Source organism: Pterocles gutturalis, unplaced genomic scaffold, assembly GCF_000699245.1.
Source record: "Pterocles gutturalis isolate BGI_N339 unplaced genomic scaffold, ASM69924v1 scaffold806, whole genome shotgun sequence".
NCBI lineage: Eukaryota > Metazoa > Chordata > Aves > Pterocliformes > Pteroclidae > Pterocles > Pterocles gutturalis.
The window spans coordinates 10743-37502 of record NW_010099873.1 but is presented as its reverse complement, the minus strand read 5'-3'; the positions used below and the strand labels follow the sequence as shown (position 1 = coordinate 37502).

Below are 26760 nucleotides of genomic sequence, written 5' to 3'. Positions count from 1 at the left end.
AAGAGCGTTTGTTTTGGAGGCTTTAAAAGGCGGTGCCACACAATGGACAGTGAGGAAAAGCAAACCCCCAAACCTATTGGGGTTTGCGAAGGATGTTTATAGATCCAGTGTTTCTAATTGTGTGCCGTATATCTCAAAAATCAGCAGCCGCGGTTTTTTCTGCCGCAGACCCTCCTCTCCCCAGGCTCCGGTGGGTGTTTTGTGCCATTGTTTGAGGAAACTCCGGGGATGGGAGTGGAGTTATTTTGATTAAGCGCTAAGGCCAATAGCAATTCCGCTTGGAAACCTTGCTTTGAGCTGTGAGTAGTCCAGCGTGTGACAAAGTAGCTGTGGCATGTTGGCAGCTGATGATTTAGAGATGTATGGCTGTGACCTGCGTTTCTGGCAAGCGTGGGAGCTGAGCCACCCCGAGCCACGCCAGCCGGGATCATGGGTTGGAAAAATACGGTGCAGGCAGGATGAGTGGGATTGCAAGTAAACCCAGACTTTGTGCACGTCTGATGAATCCAAACTGCAATTCTACCTCCCTGCAGGGCCCCGTGCTTTGTATTTCATAGCTTGCTTAACCCACCTGGGGGGAGCAGGACCCCGTTTCCCAGGGAGAACCTTGCTAAGTTTGCACACACACTTGTTCCCCTAAACCCTGCGTGTGCAGCCCAGCGCCTCCGACAATCCTGGGCTGGTGAACTGAAGCATGAAGGTCTGCGCTACGGCTGACGTATTCTTGCAGGTAAAGTGCTCTTGAGCCAAACGTGTGCTCAGTTCTGGATGTACCCTGGGTGATTTCGGAGAACCTCACGTGCAACCGCAGGTCTATTGCCGACAGAGCGTTGCATTCGAATAGTGTCGTGAAGCACCAGAGGTGCTCCTGCTCAGGCAAGCAGGGACCTTTCTCAAGCAGTGGGCCTTTTGTAGGGTTAGTTTGTTGTCCGTACAATAGCATCGCAGTTGGCTTGATAATTTTTCCTTAGCAATTTCCCAGGATAAATTGTAGGTCTTGTGTTCTCCCAAGCCTAGTCAGGCTTTGACAGTAGTCATCAGGAGCCAAGGGGATAACAGCTCTTCTGTGGTCTTCTAAAGATATATCCAGAAGTTAAAGCAACATAACATTTGTGTCTGCAGCAGGCTTTGGAGCTGTTTACAGCCCAGGGAAGAAATGCCAGTGATACACTGTGCATCCCTGCGAGCTCGTGCATGGGAAAGACTGGAAGCGTGCGCCCCAGAGCCCAGCATCCTTGGGGGAGCGTCGGGGCTGGAACCTGCGCAGAGGATGGACTCACGGCAGGAGCACGGATGTCTAAGCTCTCAAGCAGCAGCTTGAACAGAAGGAAGCAGAGGTGATCCCAGCTGAGGGGAACCCATTCTGACCTGGGGAGTGTGCCCAGCGCCCCAGAGATTTATGAGAGCAGGGCTGTGCATGGCAAGGCTCAGTGCCACCCTGGTCACCAGAGGAGTGTCCCTTCCCCACCAAGTGGCAAATGCTGTTCCAAGCTGCAGCCAGACGGGGCCACCGGCGAACAGCGGATGTTGGCCTCCCGCTTGCAGAACAAAGGACCGCAATATTGCTGAAAGTGTAATTACCAGAGCAATTAAAATTTCTATTGCTTGGGCTAGAAGTGCAAGTACCATGCAGGCTCTTACAAGGGCAATCAATTGGAATTTGTTCCTTTTAAAATGTTAAAACCCTGCCAAGGAATTTTTGCCCGCTCCCAGCAGCCTCCAGTTGTCTTCCTGCTTGCCCGCAGCAGTGTTCCTGGGCACAAGCTCGCCAGGTGCCTGCTCTGCTGTCACACCCTGGGTGCCAAGCACTTTGCGGTGACCGGACTCAGCAGAGCCTGGGAGCCTGGGGCTGGGAGCAGAAGCGGTGCTGAGCAGCCAGCCGCTCGCCCCTCCAGCCCCTGCTGTGATGTACTGGGACCCGATGGCACCTGATAGTCCCAGCAGCAATCCAAGTGCTGTGCTTGGAGCTGGATGAAGGAGAGAGGATGTCACTGCCCCTGCAGTCACAGGGGTGAGCCCAGGGAACATCACTTCTCCCCTTTTCCCCAGCTCAGACCCAGACACTTTCCTCCCTTTGGCTGCCAGCGCTTCCCAGCCCTCCAGTCCTTCCTGGCCCCAGGGGAAATGGCTTGACCTGCATGGCTGATCTTATTCTTGTGGACTGCTGGGCAGCAAAGAGGATTAGGTCAAGAAAAGTTACAGATGATCTTGAAAGACTTCTTTCAACACAAGTGCAGGAAGAGCCAAAGCCAACTTGAGATCCCCCTGGAAGAAATCAGTTGAGAGAAGTTGAGCGTCTTTTGGCTCTATCGATTCAGTCTGTTCTCTGCATTCGCTGTCGCTATGCAGACACTTCCTAGAGACCCCCTGGGCTCTGCTCACCTACCCACGGCAAATCTGACCCTTTCAATGCCTTTATCTTCCTCCCAAGACCTTCTGATGACTGTCACCAGTCTCAGATGATGCCGTGCTCGGGGTCCCTGCCATCCCAGACCCACCCAGGATCTATAAATCCCTGTCAAAATCCGTCCTGCTCTGTGGGCCATATTTGCAGGGTGTTGTGACGCTTCCTTGTCCCCAGCTGGTTCTCCTTCAACATGGTTTTCCTGCTCCCTTAGCCTCCAGGTACTGGCCTCTTTTGTAGGTCCCTTCCTCACATCACAGACGCCGCGTTTGCCGACAGACCGCCTTGCAGTTCGCCGGCGAATTTCATTTGAATTCCTTGCTGCAGCTGGGGTTTGTGTCGGGATTATGAATTTGCAGTGGGGGCTTTCATGTTCTCTTCAGAGTAATTTCTAAACCCAGAGGAGCAGCATTTCGCGTGGAAGCACTCAGAGACCTCTTACAAAAGCAGCGTTGGAGTATTGATCATTTTTTCTCTCCAGGGACCCGGAGCGCTACAGATCGAGCTGCTGTGCAGTGTAGCCACTTGCGGGCAGCACCACACAACTCTTCAGGATGAGAAGTGAAAAATAGCTCCAGTTGAAAGGAAAAGTGGTGTGCCCCCTTTTATATAGAGATCAATGATGCCTGGTACATTGGATTATCACTTAAAACACCAGGACTTCAAATGCCAGGGTGCATGCACTCCTGATGCTGACAGGCTGGTGATATATAATGCTGTTTGGGTTACCAACCGAGCTCCTCTGTGCAATCTTTTCATAAGGTGAATGTAATATCTGTGGTGATGTACCCAACGTTACATCAGGAGAGCCAGCCTATAATTATCTTGAATTGTTTGATCGGGTTATTTGTCACTAACGCATCAGCTCGCTCCATTTATTGCTACCATTCGGGGCTGCAGCAGGTTTGGTGTAAACACAGCTCGGGTGGAGGTTCGAGGGGGGTTAGATTTCTGAATAGAGCAAAGCAGAAGCATTTGGGGTTTATTCTTTTTTCCTGGGAGAGCTGTTTGCTGGGAGTGCTGGGAACAAAATGCATAAAGCAGCTGACACAGCATAACCGCTGTGTTTTCCGATGGACTTCCCGGGTGTACAGCTCGTGTGTTGGACTTTAGCATGGACCTGGTGGCTTTGCAATGAGTTGGCACGTTTACCATGGTCTGTTTTGTTCCTGGGAGAAATGGAGGCTTGCAAAGTGTGTTGTTTGTACAAAGAGCTGCTGCACAGCTCACACAGTTGCCGGGTGCCTGACCGGCTGTATTCCATGGTGGTTTCACGGCATTCATCCCAGAAAAGCAGCACCACTTGCATTGGTGTCACAGAGGTGGTTGTCTCCCCTGATGACATCTGATTTTTTGGTTACTGATCGGCAAATACGTACTCAGCCCTGTTTTGACCTGAGTGACCAGCATTCTCTGAAGGTGGCATCTTCTCTTGTTTGTCTTGCCTGGCAGACTGGGATTTCATGGGGGAAATACATGTACATGTCATCCCTGGGCATCGTAGGCTTGGATGGATGCTGTTTAGCTATTCAACTGAAGCTTATGGAATACCTTGTTTAGATTTCAGATCAAAATAAAATGAATTTCATTTCCAGAAATGGATCTGCCAGCCAGTGTCAAATTCTCCAGGGTGGGTTTTCACTTTAGGATGCCCCGTTGGACAGCATGGCTTAGCTGGGACGATGCATGTCCCGCTGCACCGCAGTTCTGGGGGCTCACCTCTGTGCACTGCTGCCTTTCTGCAACCCAAGTCTGGTTGGATTGCAGGGACATGAGTTGCTCTGTGAGTTTTCTGGTGAGCTGCGGGAGGGTTTAGCTGTCTTTGGACACAGAAAAGCGTCGGGGCAGTTGGGGTACGTAGGCCTGAATTTTCATTGCTGAGAAGGAACACCGTCACTTTGATTGTAGCCGCCTCCTGGGTTTAAGCCTAAACCAGCGCCTCCTGGGCTTAAAACACGGCCGAGGTCTGGTAGAAGTGAATGTGAATGAGAACAGGCTTGGAAGCAAAATGTGAGCCAGGGCATGAGTTAGCACCACCCAGAAGATACACTCTATGAAAGAGAACACTGAGCAGGTTGGAGTTTTTCTTTTGATACCATATCTTGGTTTTTGTTTGACTTGTTGGCACAAAACTTTACCCAAGTCAGCAGGTGATGTATATCCTTCACCCACCAAAGGGTAAGCGCTGGAGGTCACCAGGCAAGAATTATTCTGTCACCGTACGCGGAGATAAACCAGTCCTCCTGGGTTTGCATTGGTTCAGCGTAGGGTAACTTGTCCGGGAGAATAAGTCTGCAGGTTGACCTTTAAAACTTCAAAAGATACATAACCCTTCCTGCCTAAGGCATGAGCTCAGTTTTCTGTATGCCACAACCAAAGGCTGCTGGGACATATTGTGCAAAATACGTCACTTGAGACTTTGAGGAGCAGAGAGTTGTTCTTTTCTTGCAGGAGGGACCCTATGGCTGTTTCTAGGGGAGGAAGAAGGGCTCTTGCAAACAGCTCTGCCCGGGTAGTACTTAGCTGCTTTTCTTGACACAGACCTGCCTCCTCCTGCCACTCTGCTGCTTAATAACAGGTTCCCAACCCATCACTGCTGTAGAAATAGTAACTGCCAACTCCTTGGAGGGTCAGTGCTGTGCGGGGGCTGCAGATGGAAAAGGTGACGCAGGAAACCTGCCTTGCCCCTGCGCGAGCGGGTGGGATTTGAAGATGACCTGACCCCTACCAAGTGAACATTTGAGCCTTTCTTTGGTGGCCTACACAGTACCCACATCGACCCGTAGATCTCTGAATCCTCACGGGGTGCCAGAACCGTCAGCCTGTGCTCCCACCCTCCGTGAGGAGGAAGGATTGGGCTCCTAAAGCCGGGTGAGTACAGGACCTCCCTGCTCTCCCTGGGCTGAACCAGGGGAGTTTGCCTTATCTGTTTCAGAGTGCTGAGGAGCTGTAAAACCTCCTTGTGTCAGTGTTAAATATCTGGGTATTTGGTGACAGTCAAGTAGGTGAGAAAATCAGCGGCAATTGTAATGGAGTCCGAGATGCTGTCTCCATGTATCATCCCTGGAGATCTGTTTACATATCCATTTGCTTAACAATATGTTTGGAAGCCCTCAGTGGCATTTCAGCACCATTTCCCTGGCCTGTATATGTCTGACTAATGCCCAAGGCAGTGAGCTATATCTGGACTAGAGTTGCTAACCTATGCATCTGGGGTTTTTTTAATAGCCCTGAATCAGACTGAGGCTCTGATTAGCCCTTAGGTACATGACAGAGGGCAGGTCTGACGTGGGAAAGCGTGAGTAATCCTCCTTCCACAGGAAGCACCTCTCAGTTTCACCTTGAACCCAAGTCGCTGTATTGATTTTGTGTCCAGGAAGGTCCTCTCCTGAGCTCAGATCTGGCTAGAAAATCTCCAGACTCCCTAGCAATCCATTTCCCAGCATACTTACCTTTTCATAACAAATATGGAAAAGGAGTCCTTGTTTTGGCTTAGTCTCTGTGTCCTTGAATGTATAGTCATGGTACAGAGCAACGTCTTTTTTTTTGCTGTTCGCTCTGGGATGTTACAAGCAGGGAGCACTGTCACGGGCGGTCACGTGCATGTGCTGCATTCTTTTTCTTTGTTAGGATGTGCTGTTGGTACAAACCACCAGTGGAAAGTTGCGTGCGGTGGCAGGCAGTGGAGTGAGACCAAAGATGTGAAGGGGATGCAGAGTACTCGGAGCATGTGTTGTGCTGGCGGTGATGAAGGATGCTCTGCTGTCTGAGCCATGCTTTCTGCCTGCAGAGACCCAGGGCCTTCAGTTTGCCTCTATGGTCTGTTCAGCACTAAGTACCTTCGTTCCCCATGGGACTGGCGATGTAAACTGGAGTAACCGGGTGGATTGTCAGCCAGCTGGGATTGGTCTCTCCTAAAGAGCTGAAAAGCTGAAGCATTCAGACTAGACATAAAGCAAGCTTTTGAAAGGCAAGAGAGATTAACTGCTGACAAAATGTCCCAAGAGAAGACCAGGGAATTCTCCATCTATCAAGGACAAGTGCATTTCTGGAAGGTGTTTTAGACCCTGCAAGTCAGTGGGTTTAGCAAAGCAGTAGCTCTACCTGAAGCCATCCAGGCACAGGAGGTCAGCTGCTGGAATAATCCTCCCGGTCCTAAATTCCTGGCACAGTACTCTGTGTTAGTGTAAAGGATCAGCTTTGCATCCACACTGCTCTCTTCTTTGCAAAGCTGGGTTTTGCCAGCTGCTGGGCCTGGAAGAACAGGACATTTGCTTTGAGTGCTGCCACCTCTCCATGTACTCTGCTGAGCTGGGCATTCAGTCTGCCTTGTTGCTTGAGATGATGTCCTTGCAAATCAGAAGGTACGAGTGGAAGCACCTCTCCTTGTCCCCTCCCGAGCAACGAGAGTGAGCAGTTCTACTTTTCCAGTTACTGCCATGCTTTGCTCTGCATCCTGCTGATTTTTCAACTGTTTTTCCACAGTTCTGAGCAGCTAAATCAGGCAACGGACTCTGGTCCCTCCATACCTCCCCTGCTGCTTCTCCATCGAAAAAAGGAGCTTCGGATCACAAGCACGTTTTGTGTGCTCAGCTCCTCGCAGTGTCGAGGTCACCCTGAGTGGGGTTCCTGTTACAGCTTAGCACTTTCACCTCTTTCAATTTGCCGTGCATTAGTCAATCTGGAGCCTAATGGATTTGTAACCTAGCTTTGCCTGCACCGTCTGAGACATTCCCAGCGACGTAAGAGGATTTGGGCACAACTTCCTTTCAAGTTAATGGAAAGACCTTGCTTGGAAAGAACCTGCTTGAGTATCTGAGTGTACTTTGCATTAATGATTCCATTAATTTTAATGGGAGATGGTTCTAAATTCCTCAGATCAGCTTTGAACATCTTAAGTTGTGTGTCCTTCACCTGCCTCATTGAAAATGGGGCTGATGAGCAGAAACACCCTTAAATGAGCTGCACTGGTTTTGGCCAAAATGTCCTGCCTCTGGTGATCTCTCCGGAAATGTCCTGTTCTCTGGTGACCCCACTGGACCACTCACCAGCTCACCACACGCAGAGCAGGAGGTCTGGGGTTTGTCCTTCGCATGGTCTCTGCCAAGTCCCTTTGTCTGTCTGTGCTCTGTTACCGGCTGTAAAGCAGAAGAGAGCAAGAATCCTCCGGGACTCCAGCACAGAGCCCAGCCCCAGTTTTAACCTGGGTAAGCTCTTGTGTGGCTTTACTGGTTCTGTGGGGCTGTGCTACTCTTGGCAGTGGTCTTGTGAGCTGGGCAGCTCGGTACCCCCGTGCCCCCTCCCTCTCTCCTTGCCCTCTGCCCTCCTGCGCCTGCGTTGACTTTGACACCAGAACACAGCAGCAGTTAACCATTACTGAGCATCTCTCGCTGATAGGGTTGCTGCTCGCTCCTGCCTCGTTTGGCCAAGCTTTTGCCTCCTCCTGGGCTGCTGGTAGATATTTCTTTCCATCTCTGACTGAGCTGAGCAGAGACTGACATCCTGGCTGCTCATCGTATCCCCCCAGTGAAAGCAGCCTCTGGCAGAGCTCTCGTACGTGTTGCATCTCTGGTGTAACCTCGTTTTGCTCCAACAGTCCAGGTTGAACAGTGTGATTTAGGAAAAGATGCAAACCCTGCTCATCTCAGCACAATCAGGTTAACGAGCAGCTACCCGTGCAGTTGTCCTGGCAGATCAGAAAGGCCACACTGGCTTGTTCCCACTGGAAGTACCCCTGGCAAGGACTTTGTGGTCAAGTAGGACCTAGAGAGGTGGGGAGTAAAACAGGGCACCTGTTGGAGAAGCTATCTTATTAATGAGGTTTTCATGTTTTATTGATGCTCAGCGCTCGTTTGCAGTCCCGCTGCCAGACCAGCACCATCTGGCACGGTGCCATTCGCCTGGCGATGTGGGGCTGGGCACAAGTGTCCGGGTGACGGGGGAGCAGGCAGGGTCCACCATCCTCAAACAGCTCTCGTGTGGCTTGTTTGCAGCAGAGCTGGGAGCAGGCTGCCTGCGCTCCCTCGCTCGCTCCCAGCCAGGCCAGCGCGGGGTCAGTTCCAGCCCCCAACAATTAGGGAGACAAATTGAATCTGGATTGATCTGTCTAGCTGTGCAGAGCGAGCTGATTCCAGCAAGAAATTCTCCTTTCCCTCCGTCTCCATGTTAAAAGGAAGGAGACCTTGTCAGATTTCTGGATAAATGGGGAAGTACAGGGCAAGGTAGAAATAAATGTTGTGCTAATGCGTAGGAAGAATCATTAGGACAGAAAGGCGTCACTGATGCGGCTGGGCTGCGGCTCATCTGCATCGCCGTGCTGAAGCTGCCTCGTGGTGTGTGCAAAAGGCAGAATGCAACAAGGGCTGTGCTGATTATTGCACCTTTGCAGCGTGTTGCAGAGAGGCAGAGCCTGGTTCAGAGCAAGAGTTTTTGGCACCAATGCCTGAACCAGTGCAGGGGTGTTTGCTGGAGGGAATTCGCAGGAATTGTCTCCTGGTGCGGTTATTTCATAGGTGCACTCGGGTTGCTCAGATCTTCACAGTCCCTATGTCCATCGAGAGAAAACTGAGGTCATGGCAGAGTGGAGGAGAAGGGATGTGTTGCTTCAGCGAACGTACAGGAGCGGGAGCATGGTGCTGAGCTAAGCTGGGGTTAATGGGTCTCTTTGGGGATGAGTTTTTGGCAGGGTGACTGGGACAGCAAGGAGCAGGGGATCAGTCTCTAGTGGGAGCCAGTAGAGAAAGACAAAAATCAGCTTCATGCCTTGTGTCACTGCAGCCGTTTCCAGGCTGCACAGCCCAAATGTGACAACACTGACAGTGACACTCTGCTGAGCAGTGCTGGCCTGCCCTCTCTTTTGGCTGCTGCTGTACTGCGACCACCAAGGACAGCAGAGAAACCAGGACACTGGGCAGGGTGTTTGCAGTTAACCCTGACGGGTGCAGTGCTCTGACCCGCAGCACAGCTCCGCAGCCTGTTCTGCCCACGCAGCCACTTTGCCATGAGGGGCTCTCTCTGTTGCACCCAGAGTGCTCCGTTCTCCAAGGACACGTAGAAAGCAGCCTGAGGAGTAAGAGCACGACAGCCAAACTGGTTTGGCTTTGCACCACTGCAGAGAGCAGCGTGCAGACCTGGAGAAAACAACCTGCAAGCTGCCTGGCTGCTCCAGAAAGCAGAGAGGGACAAGGGATGCTTGTCCTGAGATCCACGGTGGGTGCAGCCGTCCCCGAGCTCCCGAAAGTGCGAAGGGATGCTCTCTGAGCTGGCGGAGCGGCGTGGCTTTGTGCGTGTTTATCCAGGGCTTTTGCCTGCGCGGTGCCAGTGCGAGAGCCGCTGCTTGTGCTTGACAGCTCAGCTATTGTTGCAAAGTATGATTTAATAGCAAGACTTGATTACAACATGCAAATGTAGCTGCTGGGGGACTATCTCAGAGGTTTGTGGAGATTAGCTGTTAAATTGGCCAGTGCAAAAACATTATTAAGCAGAGAGCATAATTACTCATCTTGTGCTTCTGTAGTATATAGAAGAGACAGATTTGTTTAAAAGCCAGCAAGTCCTAGACAGGGAAAAGACTTTTGTAAATGCCACATCATGTACTACTGTATGTTGCAGCATATTTTATTAGAGAAGCAATACTTAATAACAACATTTGTGAACTTGTAGAAGGAATCCATTATATTATTCTGCATCATAAAAGCAAACCTAATGCCTAGTGTGCGTGAAGGCTGTGCAGATATTGAAACAGCTCCTTTCGGTGGTGGTTGATTGCTTTTATGGAGATTGTATCATATGGGTATAAACAAATCCGGCCCTTGATGTGAAATCTGGAAGCAGGGTTTTAGACTCGCGCATCTATCTTCTATCTGTGCGCATTCCTTCTGAAATGCATCAAGGTTCCTATTAGCACCTTAAACGTGGAAAGTAGGATTAAAGGGAGACTGTCAGCACATACGAAATGAACATCGAGGCGTGCGCCTGCTCTTATGTTTTCCCTTTCGGTCCTAGGGCAGTCTGTGGGCTTGCTAGAATAAAAAGCTCATATGTCTGTGAGGATGTGGGGGGAAGGATCGGGGTGTGGAGAGCTTGTTGGTGCTGCAGACCCTGTTTTTGGAGCAGGTTGTGGTTCAGGTGTTTCCTCCTGCCCCGTGGCTCTCAGTAGTACAGGCTGGGCTTGCAGGGAGCAATGCGGTGACAGCTGAAGTCAGATTTAGAAGTGCATTTGGCTAGTCAAAGCCCCAGACTATTTCAGGAAAATCTTCTTTAACAGAGGAGTCAGGAGGGCTGAATTAGAGGAACAGCTTGTTGGTAACGGAGCGTAGTTCCTGCAGTCACCAGTGCTGGCGGGGAGCGGGGGGATGCTGGCAAGGCGAAGCTGCTGCATCACAGCGGCTGCTGCTCACCCCTGACTCATGTCACTGGGCGCTTCCCCGCCAGCATCTCAGCCCCCCCAGCAGATGCTCTGCTGAGGCTTTGCTTCTCTAAGCAGGAGGAAGTATCCTCCCAAGCCTAAGTGGGGGAGATAAAGTCTTCAAGGATTTTGGATGGGAAACTCCTCTCTGTCCTTTTGTTGCAGCTCAAGAGCGTTTGTACAGCAGTAATTGCTCCCCAGGCTGGTTCCTGTGTGACTCAGAGCTCAGTGGGAGCTGTGTGAACCTCAGCATCCCAGCACAGTGTGTCCCAATCACTCTCAATTGTCCTGTGCCCTCCTTTCCGAGGTGCCTGTGCACACGCAGGCGCACCGCCGTGCTTCTTACCTGCTGCGTGCTGGTGAATTTGCCATGGTTGGAGCCATCGGCTGTTCCAGGCAGTGAAGGCGGGGAAACGACAGCCTTGCTTGTGGCTGAGCTTGTTTTTGGCTCAGAGCCGCAAAGCAGCTGAACCCCAAGACAGCTGCTCCCCAGCATCTCCTGGTGTGACTGTGGAGCGGATGGGAAGAGCTCTGGCTGCATCCAGCAGCAGCATCTCCCTGCTTTCGTTATTCAGTGCCAAAATGTAATCCTAAAAAATACCCATGAGCAGTTTGCAAGCCACGAGCATGTCAGAGGGGACAGCTCTGGAAAGGTCTTGTGTCACTGGGGAAGGGAGAATGACACATCTCATCATCGCTGAGCGTGAAGAGGTGGTACCTCCAGCTGGGCGCTGGGACTGGGTGACCAGCTGAGGATGGATCAGCCCCGTTGGCAGCGGAGCAGGGATGGACACGGGGCAGCGAGGGCTGAAATGCTGAGCTGGAGCACGCTTAGTCCATGCACAGGCACACGGCAGTTACGGCTATATTCTTTTTATTATTATTTTTTTAAATCTTTGATAGTTTCTGATGAAGCCAAACAGTGGGAGAAACTGCATAGCAATATTTCATCCTAATTTTGCCCCCGTTATATGAGGGCTGCGTGTATTCAAGCTGTCCATGTTTCCCTAAACGCCGCATGCACGCTTTCAGGCTGCATACCCACCGATCAGCACTGATAAATGCAATAAACTTCACGTGGTGTCAGAGCTACAGCAACAGTCCCAGATAGCCAGAGAGGAGGCAGCAGCCATGTATTTCTCTGCTAAGCTCCCTTTTTTGTGTGTGCACAGCTGGGTTGTATGACAGATCTGTCTGCTAAATGGCTGTTAACCTGTTCGCAGAGTCTGGAGCGCTAGAAGTCGTTTGTGTGATCCTGTTCCCTGGCAGCAGCGGTGCTGCCTGCGGGAGCTGCCCTGAGCTGCAGACTCAGGGGCTGTCGGAAGAGTTGCAGGAGCTCTTGCTTCCATGAATGACAAAGTTTTACTGCACTGAGCTGCAGAGCACAATTCGAGGCAGGACCTGCTCTGAACTGGTCCTAAAGAATTTGCCACCGCTGCTCTGCAACCCTGGGCTGGAATAAGGCTGTGATAATTAATGGAGGTTAAAGTGCTCCTTCTGCCTATGAGCTGGTTGGAAATGGAAAAGAAGAACCTGTCACAATTGTGACTGGCTCTAAACTGCTGTCAGGCTCTCCTCCTTCCCTTCCCCTGCCCCAAATGGAAAATTGTATTGGAAAGCAGCAGTTAGAGCACTTAAATCTTTCCACAGTTCATTTCAAGCTCCCTTTCTTCTTCCCAGCCATTCCCAGGCCAGTTCGGGGCGCGGATGGGAGACTGCGTCTCTGGCTGAAACTTGCAGGATGTTAAATAACAATGGGAGAGTGGCTTTCAAAGAGGGTATAATGTGTCTGGGTTGCACGTACCATGAGCTGTGATTCCCATGCTTTGACGTTCAGCCCATCCATGCATCGCTCCTGAACTGTTTCCTTTCCGTATGGGATCTGTCCCGGTGTGTTACGGAGCAAGCTCAGGCTGAGATGGGGTTGGTACCATCCTGCTGCAGAGGAACTCGCTCCCATGAGCATTCACAGAAGTCGCTGGTGTCTGTCATGCCCAGACAGCAGTAAGTGGGCACGTGAAATGGGGGCAATAACAGAAGTGGTTGTACTGCCTGGGGTGGATTACCAGATCATAATCCCTGCCCTTTCCTGGGTGCTTGGACTGTCTGTTTGAACTAGCGTGGGTGTCCCCTTCCTCTGAATGCCACTTGGCATAGTCACGTTGCTGCTGCAGGCAGTGGTTTTTAGTGGTTTTGTCCCCTGCTGAAACCAGTCATTGGAGGGCATCTGATGGAGCTTCACCGGCCTTCTCCCCAGCTGCCTGGGTTTAACAGGTTGGTCAGTTGGAGGAAGCCCCCACAGCTTTTACTCTGGTACTATGGAACAACTCCTGGTAGAGAGCTGGGCGGCTATTTTGGTGTCAGACTCCAGGAAAGACATGGCACTGCATTTGCCTTCCCCAAGTGGCCTCCATGTGTTCCCAACTGTGTGATGGGAGCATCAGGGGCTTACTGGGAGGCAGCAGTCATCATGACCACTTACTCATCTCCTGTCCCAGAGTATTTTCAGAGCTTGGGAAGGAGAAGAGACCTCAGTGCTCCATCTGAGCTTGGAGGTTGCAGTGCACCCCAGCCACATGGGCCGTTGCAGGCAGGTACTCTCAGATTTGCAAATGGTTGGCCCAGCATGCAGATCTGGTAGCCAAACAGAGGTCTAGGACCCAAGGCATTCACATTTGACATGCTGAAGGCATGACAAACAGGGTTGCCTGGAAGGAGTATGGCTGGGGGGGGTCTAACCATCGTAAGACATCCAGCCACTGAGGTCCCTCTGTGCCAGGGCTGGAGCCACCAGTGTGCTGCCAACAGCAGGGTCCTTGCAGGTGGTGACTTGCCCTGGTGATTCGCAGTGTGGACTGACAGATTTGGGCACTGGGAGAGTGGGGGGCATTGTGGTCCAATCCAAGGTGGTGATTTACAAACAAAAGGCAGACCTGCTGTAGTGCTTCCTTCTAAAGGCACAGAGCTGCCCTGCCCATTCAAGGGTTAAGCAGTCTGAGAGATGCAGCACCCAGAGCCAGGTATCTGTCAGGCCTGGGCTGGAGGCTCACCAAAACATGAAGATATATGGTTTTATTTCTGTTTTGTCATTTGGAGATTACTACTCTATGTCTGTAGGACAAGAAAGCTCCAGGGCATCTTAGGATATGCCCCATGCTCCAAGAGAGGTTGTTGTTTTGGCTTTGCAACACTCATATGCAAAGGCAAGAATTGATGCCTGAAATGCTCCTTTTCCAAGGATTAAAAGGTACTGCCAAGGCTCTGCAAGAGGACAGTATTGCAAATCTTATCACGATCCAGTGCTGAGATCCGTTGGTTTCAGCAGCACAAACGTGCTGACAGATCTGTGTGTCTGCTTTTAGGTGATGGTGGATTTTTTTCAGAAGGTTGGTCTGTGCCTCTGAACCCTGGTTGTGGCTCCCAGTTCAGAGCCTGGAAGGTAACATTGCAAGAGCTCTTTGTCATCACACCTGGGTCTTCATTTTACCCAAACTTTCCTTGGTCCAATAAAACCTTGTCCCAAAGGAGCAGTTTCAGGGTATCACAGTGGATTTAGCTTTGGTTCTTCTGCCCTTAGATGGAGCTGAGGGACCCATAAAAGTCAGTGGAGGAACAAGCAGGAGGAACCAGGTTAGCTTGCTGGCTGTGACAGCCAGGGACTGAGACATTTGCTGCCTTCACCCAGCAGCGTGTGAGGTTTTGCAGACCTCGGTGTGAACAGAGCTTGTTCTCTCTTTTATATGATCTCAGCAGAGGGGCTGTGATTTGAATCAAAGTCCTTTCTCACTAATCCAGCTCTGGAGAGTCATCATATCCATCTCTGGGCTTTAAGGAGATGATTCTTCCTTGCTTACAGCGACAGGTCCCATGCCACCCATCCTTACCTGTTATGGTCTCATTGAAACTCCCTCATCCATCCTCATCTCCCGTTCTGTCTGTAAGTGCCCCCAGCTGCAGACAAACAGCCCTCTGTGATCACATCCATGTGCCCTCCTCTCTGACAGCAAGCGCGCCCTTCAGCGCCCGCTCCCGTGCCGCTTGGCTTTCTCCGTTGTGTGCCAAGCTCCGGTAGGATGTTTAGCCATTTCTTCTCGATCCCATTGCGTAAATGAGGCTAATTTCAGCCTGTCGTGATGTGTGGGCTCCCTGGAACGTGACCATAAATCCAGACCTGAACATTTTCTTGTAATGGGCAGGGTGGTAAAATTGCATTGCTGCCTTTAACCTCAGGCTGTCCTTAGACCAAGCCAGACTCTTCATAACCCCTGCGCCAGTAAATCAAATCGCTTTTGAATCGATGCACATAAAAGTCAAGAGAGAGAAGTTACAGATGGAAAAGACCTATTGTACCTTGAGTCGGTCCCGCTGCAGAGGGGGTAAGGCACTCTCAGGAATTCACAGAGCAGCTCCAAGCCTGCCCACTGAGGCCAGGCAGGTGTGCCTGGGGGAGACATGGGATGGGGGGAGGCTGCCTAAATTTCCTACAGCTTTTCCATCCTGCTCATCAATTTGTGTTTCGCTCCCTTGGCTTTATTGTTGGGAAAGAAGGCTGTTGTTGGTTGTGTGTTCAACAAACCCGATATGTTCGTTCTCCTGTTCATTGTTTTTCACTCAAGGCTATGCCTGTCTTTTCTTTAGAAGCATGTTTTTCTCACCTAATATTTAGTTTAAGATTGTAGGAGCTGGATATAAAACCTTCTGGGACGTTTTAATCTGCCAAGAGGCTGCCTGAAAACAGAAGTTATCCAGAGTATTTCAGTAGTCCCTGTTTAGAAACCATCAGCCCCAAATCCTATGTTGCCCATTTCCCTTTCATTCCCTTGCCAACTTTTCTGGGTTGTTTTAACCCCAATCTGCTGTCCGTGTCCCCCGTGGCTTGCTCCCCTCCCCCAGGGTTTCCATGTGTTTGAAAGTCCTGGTAACCAGAAGGTTCATGTGTTGTGCTTCGCAATCGTTTCAGACCAAGAATAATACAGCCAGAGCCAGCTGGATCCCTTGCTCCGTATTGATACAACTATTCCCCTTAACCTGCCCACACTCCGTGCTACAACTGCAAATCTGAGGTTGGGCTGGAGCGGTGATGGACAGCTCTGAACCCGGCTCCGTGGCCACAGCAGTGGCCGTGCCTGGAAGGCACCCCCAGCAGAGCATCCCATGGCCAGGGAGCGGCTGCGGTTGGGTGTTGTCCGCTGGGCACCTTGCTAGGTTGAATGTGTTTTCCTGACCTGGATCTTCTCAGAACCAGTGGTCCTGGTGGTTGCTCTAATTCCCTTGGTCTGCAGCCAGTTTCTCCTGAGCAATCCTCCTCCAGCAAGGCCCTTGCTAAAGGCTGGCCAGTCTGGGTGGTTCCTCCTGGAGGTCTCTTCCTATGAGCCCAAACAACACTTATGAGCATGGTTAAGGGCTGAAACTGGGACCCAGAGGGGCTATGAGATAGTTGATGTTGGAGATTGCTAGAACTCAACTGGAAAAGGCCAGACAGGTCCAACTTCAAAGATACCCCACTTTGAGCAGGAGGTTGGACCAAAGACCTGCAGCAAAAGAGGGCATGACTTAGCAAGTCACTGCCTGGCTTTCACTTCATGAGCATCAGGGTTACACGTTGGGTTGTCATGCCACCACTGCCTTTGGCTGCCAGATTATTTAGGTTACTTTCCATGGTTTTGGTCTTTTAAACTTTTTTGGCTAGCTTTTGTTGTTCATCTCTTCATGGAGCTTCTGGAGGCTTCTGCTTGTTTGTCCCTGGGTCACATCCTGGTTGGTAGATGGATGCTTTCCCCCATTGTTGTCCATCTCATGGTACGCTTCCAGTCTGCAGAGTTCATCCCTTCTTTGTTTCCCCCTTGTCCATCAGTTTGTCTCCTGCTTTGGGATTAATCAACTCGTCAATGCCAGGTAAGCTGGGAAAAAGCAAAGCCAAAGCCTGAAGGGAGAACCACACACAGGGTGTGAATGTCTTCTCAGTGGGAATGTCAGGGAGGCGTGAGCTGGTGGGGAACATGGCGCGGGAAGGCCGGTTCTAGCAGCCGGTGACTCCCTACAGCATTATCAGGTCTCCGGGTGATTAACTGTTTGCTTTTCCTGTACTGAAAACGTCTCAGATTAAACCACCGTAACAGAAAGCTCAGGTTCCGGAGCAATCCCAAGTGTAGGTTAATATTTACAAGCTATCAGCTTCAGCTTTTGCCTCCATCCCTTGCTAGCACAGAGATAAAATCCTTTTAAAAATCCCTTTTGATCTTTCTGGTTCATGACATGGCTTTAGTAAGACACTTTCCATATGAAACTGGCAAATATCTTAACGGAAATGGAAGTTTTTCTCATCCTTTCAGGGACTAGTAACAAATGAGGAGCCTCCTACGTACAAGAGGCCATGGTTTTATAATGGAGCAGAAGTGATGGACGGCATCTCTGCGGGAGACCCGTGCTAGGAAATGTCAGAATGTTATTTCTGCCTCAATGGCCTAAGATCTATCTGTTTACCTAATGGACTTACATTTGCATTTTGCAGGTGTTGCGTTAATATTAATATGTTGTCTGAGTTGTTAATATTCCTTTACTTCAGTGTTACATTAATGAAGGCTGCAGGGGATGGGAAGAAAGACCTGACTAATTAATTAAATGGGCAAAAAGCATCTTTAACTTTCTATCATGCTGCCCTTTGCTTCCACCTAATGGGTCTTGGCATTTCTGGTCAGCAGCCATGTAACACATGCTGCGGTATGGAGCACTCAGCGGTGGACTTGCTAATTTTTCTGACCCATAAATCACTTGCATAAACTTTTAATGGCAAGGAAAAGTGCCTTTCATTCCTGCTTCCTCCTTTCGGTGGGAAATGCAGCCTGATAACGGGCGGTGCTGGCCTGACGTGTGGGGCCAGAGACTGTCCCGTCAGGAGAGGGGCTGTCTGCATTTCTTCAGGAATTCTTTCCATTCCCCTCTTAGCCGGACTCTGGATGACATTAATGTTATGTGTGTTGTCATAAGCTCTGCTTTCGGAGCCAGTGGCGGATCAGGCTGCACGTCTCAGGAATGCGGGCTGCCAGTCCCGCTCTGGGCGCTGGTTGGGGGGTATCCCCCCTCTCCTCTGCACTGCCCCAGACCCAGCTTGGCTCTGGGCTCTTTTACCCATGGGCTGGAGAAAAACTGTCCTGGGTCCCTGCTCTGGCCCTGGGCAGTACCCCCGCTCGGGAACATCCTAATGCATTCCTGAAAGTCAGGCTTTCCTGAAAGCCCAGGCGGTGATCGTTCCCGTGAGACCCGTTAGCTGAGCGCAGCACTGAGTTGGGTGTGTCAGTGGTCAGCGCTTATCCCTCCCTGCGGCTCTGCAGGGAAGGAGCAGGGCTCTGGCCATCGTAGCTCCCTCTTGGAGATGAGATCCCAGTGAGCCGGTGGCTCCCTGGAAAGACAAACTGGATCTGATGTGGATCCGTGGGGAGCTGGGCTGGGATGCGCAGCTGTGGGGCTCCTGGAGCTCAACGCAGGGATTGCAAACCCTTTGCAGCGCTGCCGTCGTCTTCCCCACGGAGAGGAGCTTCGGCAGGGTGAAGGGGTTGTGTTCTAGAAGAGGGTTTCAGCCAGCACGGGTGGGGAGGTCTGTTTTTGGGGGGATGTGGATGTGGGGCTGTGTGCCCATGCTGAGCAAACGGCACTCTGCGGGCTTCCTTGGGGCACGTGGAAAAAGGGATTTCTTGACCCAGGAAGGCCATTCCTGGAGGGAAATCTTCCTCTGTCTGCGATGCCAAAGAAGTCCTCTGCCGTGGGCTCAGAAATGTGACGGTCCTGAGGAAAGTGGAGACTGCTGGAGCCGGGACCGATGGAGCCCACTGAAGCTGTGCCTGCGTGTCCTGTGTCACCCAGCACATGGGCGCAGGTCTGAGCGTTCAGCCCTGGCCCGTGGCAGCTGAAGATGCTGTTTTGGCTCAGAGGGGCACTTCGGCTTCGTGCCAGGAGACTGCAGGTTGTCACCAATTTGCATGGAAAGGAGCAGACTGCAGTCGTATTAACGTTTAATGAAGAGGCGCAGCCCGCGTCCTCTGCAACGCTCGCTCTTCAGTTCAATCATGTTTTTCTTCGCCACTTGGATCAAGATGGGATGAGGGCAGCAGGACATGCAGCTGTTGACTTTATCCCTTCCATGCAAACCACGGGTGAGGTTGAGGAGCTCCAGGCCAGGTGGGGAGCATTTGCCATCAGCGCAGCTGAGCACCAAGAGGTACCGGAGGCTCCGCAGCTGCTTGTGCTGCTTTCGGTGCCCTGACGTCGTGCTGCCGGATTAAGTCAGCTCTTTTATGTAACGGGGCTGCAAAGCGGTGTCGATATTTTCAAAGGAATTTAGGCAAATGGTTGAGGTTTTTCTAGCGGTCTAAATACCTTTGCGCAAACCCAGTACATCAGGCTTTAAGCAATTAATTCCTAATCATTCCTAATGCCTTCAGTAGCCCAGCTTTAGTACTGACAGCTTAAAACAGTTTTCCACCATACCGCAGTTAATTTGGATAATGCAAAGAGAGTGGTCTCATCATAGCATTCCAGCCACAAGGTGTGAGAGTGGCCAGTAAGTGACATTTGTATTCAGAAAACCCTCCCGTGCGTTTGTGTTGTAGGCATCCATTACTAGGAAGGCACCATAGCTAATAAAAAGGGCATTCATTATACCCCGGAAAGGCAGTTCATTAGAGGGAAAAGCTATTCTAGCTTAGTAAGAAATGAATCTAAAACCGCCTCAGAGCTGCTATTCTCATCAAGTTTCAATGTTAGCAGTCTTAACCAAGAGCTAATTGAGCAATCTCAGAAAGTGGAGTAATTCCATTATTCAGCTCTGCTTTGTTCAAGGCTACTGCTAGCTGCGAAAGGAGCACAAACGACTTTCCTCAAGCCAGGAACCGCCAGCGTTCTTCCCTTTTACTACTTTTTCTTTCAAAAAAAAAAAGTCGGGCTTTTGGGCTTTTGGCAACTGTCATTGGCAAAGGGAGCTCCACACCAACATCGCAAGGCTCGTATAGAACACTGCGATCCAATTTTTTGGATAACAGGGGATTTGATTTTCATAACTCTTCAAGCAGCAGTGCTGTTCTGGAGTACATGACTGAAGATGCTCCTGTTCCTTGGCTAGGCAGAGTGTCACCAGGAAGACAGTACACTGTTCTTGCAGGATTTTGCATGGAAAAGAGCCATCGCAAGCACCGGTCCAGCCACTCGCCAAGGAGCATGATTCTGTCATTGGCTGCGCTCTCAGGAGATGCAGGATTAGCTCATGTTGCTTTTAGAAGAGCTTTTATAGAAACCTTTCAAGTTCCTTTGCTTCATGGAAGAGCTGTAATCAAAAATAAACATACATGATTTAGAGAAAAGAAGAAAAAGTCGTACCACATCCAGCGTCTTTGGACTCACCGCTTTGGAGAGAGTGTGTTGGTTGAACTGTGGTGCTGCTTCTGTGCCGCTTTCCTTCAGCTGCTGCTGCTGTTGGACGTGCACAGGACTGTTTGCAGCCTTTATTGGAAGGTGACTTTCCCTTTGAATGCAGCAGGATTTAGAGTCCCATTCCCAGGAGGTGGCTGTAGATCTCTTGTTTGTTATGAGGTTGTGCTGCAGCAATAATCCCCTTCAAACCAGCAGAGAGCGAGGGCTCTCAGCGATGTACTGCCCTTAGCAAGGGGACATATATCCATCAGGGTCTTTAGAGCCCTTTCGGACACACAAACAGATCAGGGCTTCCTTGTCTCAGCGCTAGCCTCCCGCGGCACTGCTTGGTTCAAACACAAACCCAGTGGGATGCCTTCAAAGCTCTTCTGTCCTGTCCCTGTTGGGATCCAGCATGGAGCTGGACACCTGAGGCGGACACGAAGCTATAGGCTGAGAAACCAGAGGCCGTGACTGCTGGTTGAAGCACAAACCCACACTGAGCCGGGATAACAAACCCATCTGGAGATGGAAAGGAGTTTGAACAGCAAAAGCCTTGTTCCCTGTGCAGGAGGGAGCGAGTGCTGCGATGGGGAGACAAGATAGGGAGGAGCGGATGGGATTTTGTAGTGGGATAGGGGAATGAAGTTTGGTAACCTTCGCAGAAATGATTTGGTCACATTTGGCTCAAGGCTGAGATGCTGAGGAGATGGTGGGATTCACCTGGTGGCAGCTCACCCAGCCGGATGGACCATTGGAAGGGGACTCGGACTCTAGCTCAGGGTGGTTCAGCTCTATCCCTTCGGGAGCAGGTTTCCACAATGAGCTACACGTGAAGAAAGGACCAACTTCTCCACTGTGTCAAAACCAAAAACCCCTCTGCCATGGGAGAGGTGCGTGGTCTTTTGGGTTTATCTCTGAGTCTTCACCTCAGCTACGAGAACACTTCCAACGCCTGGATACACCCAGTGGTTGCATCTTGCAGGAGGGGAAGGAGGTGGAGAAGGCGGCGCGGGGGCAAGAGCTGTGCTCATCTGTTCAGCCCCACCTCGCTGCCGTTGGCTCTGAAGCCTACAGGGCTGTTACGCTGCTGGAACAGCAGATGTTTTAATGTCGCTTTGCTTTAACCAAGCCGCCTGCCTCGTTCCTGCACTTACTGGATTGCAAACAAAGTACTCCTTGTCTCTCCCGTGCAGCAAACCTTGCTCAGTTAATGTCATTTGTCAAGTTAATCAGGGAGAGTGGGCACTGCGATGGCTGCTGTAGAGCCTGGCCGCATTGCCATGGAGACCAGCCGCCAAACAGGCATTTTAGTTGCCCTGCTCCACTCTGCGGAGATTTGGCATGAGAAACCAATATGTTATTTGCCATCAGCAAACCAACTTGCCGAGGATGTGAGGAGTTTTTAAAGGTTGCTATCAAAAGATTGGGAAGGGTCTAGTAATCTTTTACAGAGTAAATAGTAATGCTGCTACTAAAGCAATTCCTGGGTCTGAATGTGCAGCTTCTTGTCTTGTGTCGCACGGATGTTTGGCTCTGCTCAGAGCTGGGTGAGAGGAGTTACAGCCCAGTAGCTTGGGTTTGGGGCTGCCGTCAAGATGTCATCAGTCCTCCAGCTGGATGGTTCCGGAGATGGCTGTCTGCCTACGGGAGCCGTGACCATCATATATGGTGCTTTGCAAAGCACCAAGTCCTCTGTTTAAGAGCATCTCAGGAGCCTGAAATGTCCTGAAGTCTCCGGCAGTTGGTGGGATTTAGGAGCTGGCATGCCTTGATCATGTTTGAAGCTGAGAGGCGATTGCATTTGAAAACCATACAAATCAGGCTGACCTCTTGCACAAGGCAGGCTATAGAATTTCACCTACTGACTCCCGCACCAAGCCCATAACTCAAAAGCAAAATCTGGGTATTGAAAGAGCCGGCAGAAGATGCTTATGCATGTTACAGAGCTCGCAAGCCGTCCCGCCCCTCCCTCTCCTCCCTCTTGCATGTGCACATGTTAAATGATGCATTGAACAGGTTTGGAAGCGCCGGGATCCACAGGCACCTACGGCAGCGACTGACACCTGCTAACCCCCAGACCTCTCTGCGGGACAGCGGAGGAAGCCTTCACATCAGCACAGAAAGGGCAAAAGTTCAGATCAGATTGTTTATGGGATTTTATGGAGCCAGGAGCCAAGGATAGCTCAGCGAATCCAGAGGAAACTGTAGCGATGGCGTTAGAATGCATTTCACATGGGATTCATTCAGCGCGTTCAGATGGACCAGTCTTTCTGTCTCCATTTTTTTAGCCATGAAATATTTTTCTTTGCACTCCCATCTGCCAGATGCACCGAGCCAAACTCCGAGCTAGGCTGTTTTAAGAAAAAAAGAAAAAAAAAAAAACCCCTCTTGTCATTTGACCTGCTGATGAGTTAGCAGGGCTTCAGCGCGGCTCCCAGTAACACCAGTGCCAGGCACTGGTCTGGCCCCCAGCCGCTGCCAGCCAGCCTCCGCTCCCGTCTGCCTCAGCATCCATTGCCTTTTCCCGAGCTGCGGCACAGCGCTGGCTGGGTCGAAGCCCTGGTGAGGACACTAGCTGGAAGTGCAGCTAAGAGGCCACATGGGGAGAGGAGGAGGGCAGCAGCTTTACTGTGGCCGCCTGCTCCTCGGCACCTGAAGCCGAGGCTTCATGGGCTGGCCCAGCCCTGGCTCGGGCTCCCGAGTCTCCAGCATCTCATGCATGGAGCAGCCCCATGGTGTTCATCCCTTCCATGCTTGCAGGGCTGCTGCAATGGGGCTCGTGTGGGGAGCAGCTCTACAACCCCCGGGTGATTCAGAGCTGGGAAGGACCCTCCAGCCCTGCAGGGTGTTTTGGCATCAACCCACGGGACATTGCAGCCTTCCAGAGCACTGTGGTTCATTAACCTGAGCTGACACAAGCCCACCCATCGGGTTCTAGGGCTTCTCTTCCCTCCAGACACAGAGCAGTGTCCAACCTCGTCCGTGTTATCTGCTCCTTGGTACCCCAGACCGCAGCCACGTCTCCCAGAGCCTGCCCCTGCCTTTGTGTGAGCAAACAAGACAAATAGCTTTTCAGTTCTGAGTATCTATGATTGCATCCTGCACACCCTGTCGTGGGTGCAGAGGTCCTGGCTGCTTCCTGATAACATTTTCCTGCCCATGCAGTCAACCCAACCATGTGCCCGTTACCTCGTATTGATGGGGGCTGTCTTTGATGCTGTCTGGGGGCTGGGGCTCTGTTTGTGGACATGTTGAAAGGAGAGAAGATGGGATTTTGCAGAGCAAAGTGGGATGTATGTGCTGTTATTTTTCCTTCGGGTGTAAAAGCATCCCTGGCAGGAGGGTGCTTAGGTCTTGGCTTCAGTTCAGTACTATCTACGACATCAGAACAAGGACATCTCCAGGAAAACGTAAAAACCCAAGCCCCAAAATGGTAAAACAAAATGAAGCCCTTAATAATCAGGTGGAAATTGCATCCAGCCCAAAGTGTGGATGGAGGTGAAAGGTGAAGGCTTCGCACTCCAGTGCTCAACGGGAGCGAGGATGGCAGCGCCTGCTGGAGCGCTCGCTTGCGGTGTTGGTCTCTAGGAGATGAGATAAGCGTGTTGTGCCTGTGACAGAGGAGATGCTGTTCATGCGTGTTTATTGCTTTTTTTTTTTAATGGGTTTGCACCTCACCCCGCAGAGGCCGCATTTCAAGGGAGCCGCAGGGGTCCCCGGCCAGCCTTAGCCCACGTGTGCAGCTGGGGCTGGCGCTGGGCACGTCTCCCTTTTGCTTCGCACCAAAGCCCCCAGGAAGGAGAGCCGCAGCCTTTCACAGCCCCGGCTGTTTGCTGTGCCTTGCTATGAGCTGGCTGCGGCAGAAGGAGCTTCCCAGGTATGAGCATGGTGCCAGCGAAGCCTTGCCCTTGTCCTCAGGCCACCGGTCCCACGTGCCATCTGCAAGCGTGGCAGCTGGGTGAGAGCTGGCGGGTCCACCTGCGCCCAGGCGATGGGGGTGTCCATGCCGTACCGTGCCCGGCTCTGCCCACCCCTGGGTGCTGCATGGCTGGGGTGCCCAGCACCCTTGGGCCATGCTGCCCTGCAGCCCCCCAGTGCCGGTGGCCATAGAGGGACCGATGTTGCCATCTGGTGGCATACCTGCACAGGAGCAGCAGGAGCTTGGCTCAGCCCGCCTGGAAGTCGCCCCTCACATGAGTGTGTTTGGCCCCCACTCCCACGCTGGGCTGCAGGCGCCTTGCCCACCCCCTGACCCAGTCCTTGGCCTTCTGGTGGCATCGGCCCGTCAGCCGGTGTGTCAGGGGACAGGGTGGGTGGCCCGTTCCTGCTGCAGCTGTGCTGCTCCCCTCCTGTTCCCGCACTGCCCACACACAATGGTGTCCCTCCTGCCCTCCCTGCGGGGTCTGAGGGGTTGGCCTCTGGCACTATACGCTCTGGGAGAACCCACAAGGCTCTTACTAAGGGAACTCCTTCCCAGTAGAACATTTCTACTGCTGGTTATCACCGTTAGGTGCTTATTCCTCCTCTGGGCTTGTCTTTATCTCCTTTCTCTTTCAAGTTCTTGGCAAGTACTCCCAGGCTGGGAGTGTATCGCTGCTGTAGCAATTGCCCCAGGAGCACAGCACCCTGCACATCTCGCCTGGCCAGTCCCCCCAGCGATGGCCGGGAGCTGCAGGACCCCCAGCTCCAGCCCACCCTGCAAAATCCCAGCTTTTCCTGCAGCAGGGACAGGGCTGAGCCAGCGTAATCAGTGACAGCTTGCACGGGCATTGCTCGGAGGATGAGGTTACTTCTGTAAATCTATTATCTTTTTTGGCAATTAGCACTAGTTAGGAGCCCTGGGAATACATGCAGCAAATAGCAGAAAGCCCAGTTAAGCACATCTCTCTGCTTATCTAAGCCCAGTTAAACAGGTCTCCTGTGGCACAGCCCTACAGCTGGTCGCACAACCCAGAAGCGCTCCAAAGACCATCTCTAGCGCTGGGATTGCTTTTCTTTGCAGCGCACAGCCCTGAAGATTTCCATTCAACACGTGCACACTCAGAGGTGGAAGGTGGGGGGGGCTCACCCCAGCCAGGGGTACCCCCAGCAGTCTTCAGTTTGCAGGGAGAAGCCCCCGGAGTCCTTGCATCGCCTGGATGCTGGAGGCACCCTGCGACGAGCTGCGCTGGTGGCTTGCCCTGCCCGGGGCTGCGCCCGAACTGTGCTCTGGGTGGAAGCCTGGTGTGAAGGCTGGGCTCGGTGTCTGGGCTTGACCACACATGTCGAGCTCGGGATGGGGAGCAAGCAAGACGCTGTTTTCTCTGGCCCGGGAAGACAAGGATGTGTGTTTGTTTTCTGTGCTATCTCTCACACAGTGTTTGTTTTGCTTGTTGAGCGTTTCAGGAGATAAAATGACCTAAAGGGAGATTATTTTATCCTAATTTAAGCTGTCAATTTATCACTGACTTCTGCTCGTCTGCACCAGCAGGACAGCTTGGGCTGAGTCCCTGGGGAAGCCTCAGCTAGAAAGTGAGAATTTGGAGGGGGATTTGCTGCAGTCTCACATCTAATCTGCGCTTATAACAGCAACAGCAAGCTGCTCCCCCATCCCCCCGTGTCGTATTAGTTCTCATCGCTACGGACTGCCTTGGCTTCCCAGGGGACCCCCCTCTCTAACCGGGGCCCGGGGTTGTTTTTCTCCTTCTCCAGGCTGGTGGAAGAGTTCATGCTGCTGGCGAACATGGCTGTGGCCCATCAGATCTACCGCTCCTTCCCTGAGCAGGCGCTGCTTCGCCGCCACCCCCCACCCCAAACCAAGCTGCTGAAAGACCTCATGGAGTTTTGCAACCAAGTTGGCCTCAACATTGACTTCAGCAGCGCAGGGACCCTGCACGTGAGTGCCCTGGCCTGGCGGGGAGCAGGGCTGTGGGGGCGAAGGGTGGGCAGCTGGGTGATGGCGTGTTTGCAGCAGCGAGTGGTTTATTCCCCCTCTGCCTAAGCAGAGCGGACAACTATCCCGTGCCAAAACAAAACACCTCCCTCCCTTGCTCTTGCCCCCACTAGCACTGGGTAGGGGTGGCCCAGCCTGTCCCCATCAGCCGCAGAGCTTGGAGCGGGGCAGGGAGGACCTTGCGGGTGACCGCAGCGCTGCCCTCTCTGCAGTGGGAAGGATGTTTCAGTGCAGGGACACTTGCGGGGACACCCAGATTGCCTTTCTCGACAGGTCCTGTGCAGGAAAAGTAGCTCTGCACGTAAGGGGGTGTTTCTGCCAGGGCTGCTGAAGGTCTCCGGGAGGGCAGGGTGGGGAGCGGGGTGGCTGGGAAGCACTGAACAGCGGTGCTGGGAAAGGTCAGACGCAGCCAGCGCGGGAGGTATCAGACTGATCCTCCGCTGAGCGTGTCCCGAGGCTGAACTCTAACTGAACAGCACAGTGCAGGTTCCAGGATTTTCTTTACTTGCCGCAACTGGACTGTGGATAATCCTCTGTTAATCCCATCCCCGCTGGCCTCCCGCACGCCCCTCCGCTGGCTGGGGTTGCTTTCCCAGCTCGCTGGCTGCACCC

The 26760-nt window shown here is 52.0% G+C and overlaps 1 protein-coding gene across 1 annotated transcript in view; it reads left to right on the top strand.

Annotated features, from left to right (window-relative positions):
* LOC104464649 (DIS3-like exonuclease 2) overlaps positions 1–26760 on the top strand; it is a gene marked incomplete at its 5' end in the record, with an annotated part of 64743 nt that overhangs the window by 28334 nt on the left and 9649 nt on the right. Inside the window, one exon of the mRNA XM_010077421.1 lies at positions 25908–26091. Coding sequence (XP_010075723.1) covers positions 25908–26091 — 184 coding nt within the window. The remainder of the gene's footprint in view (positions 1–25907; positions 26092–26760) is intronic.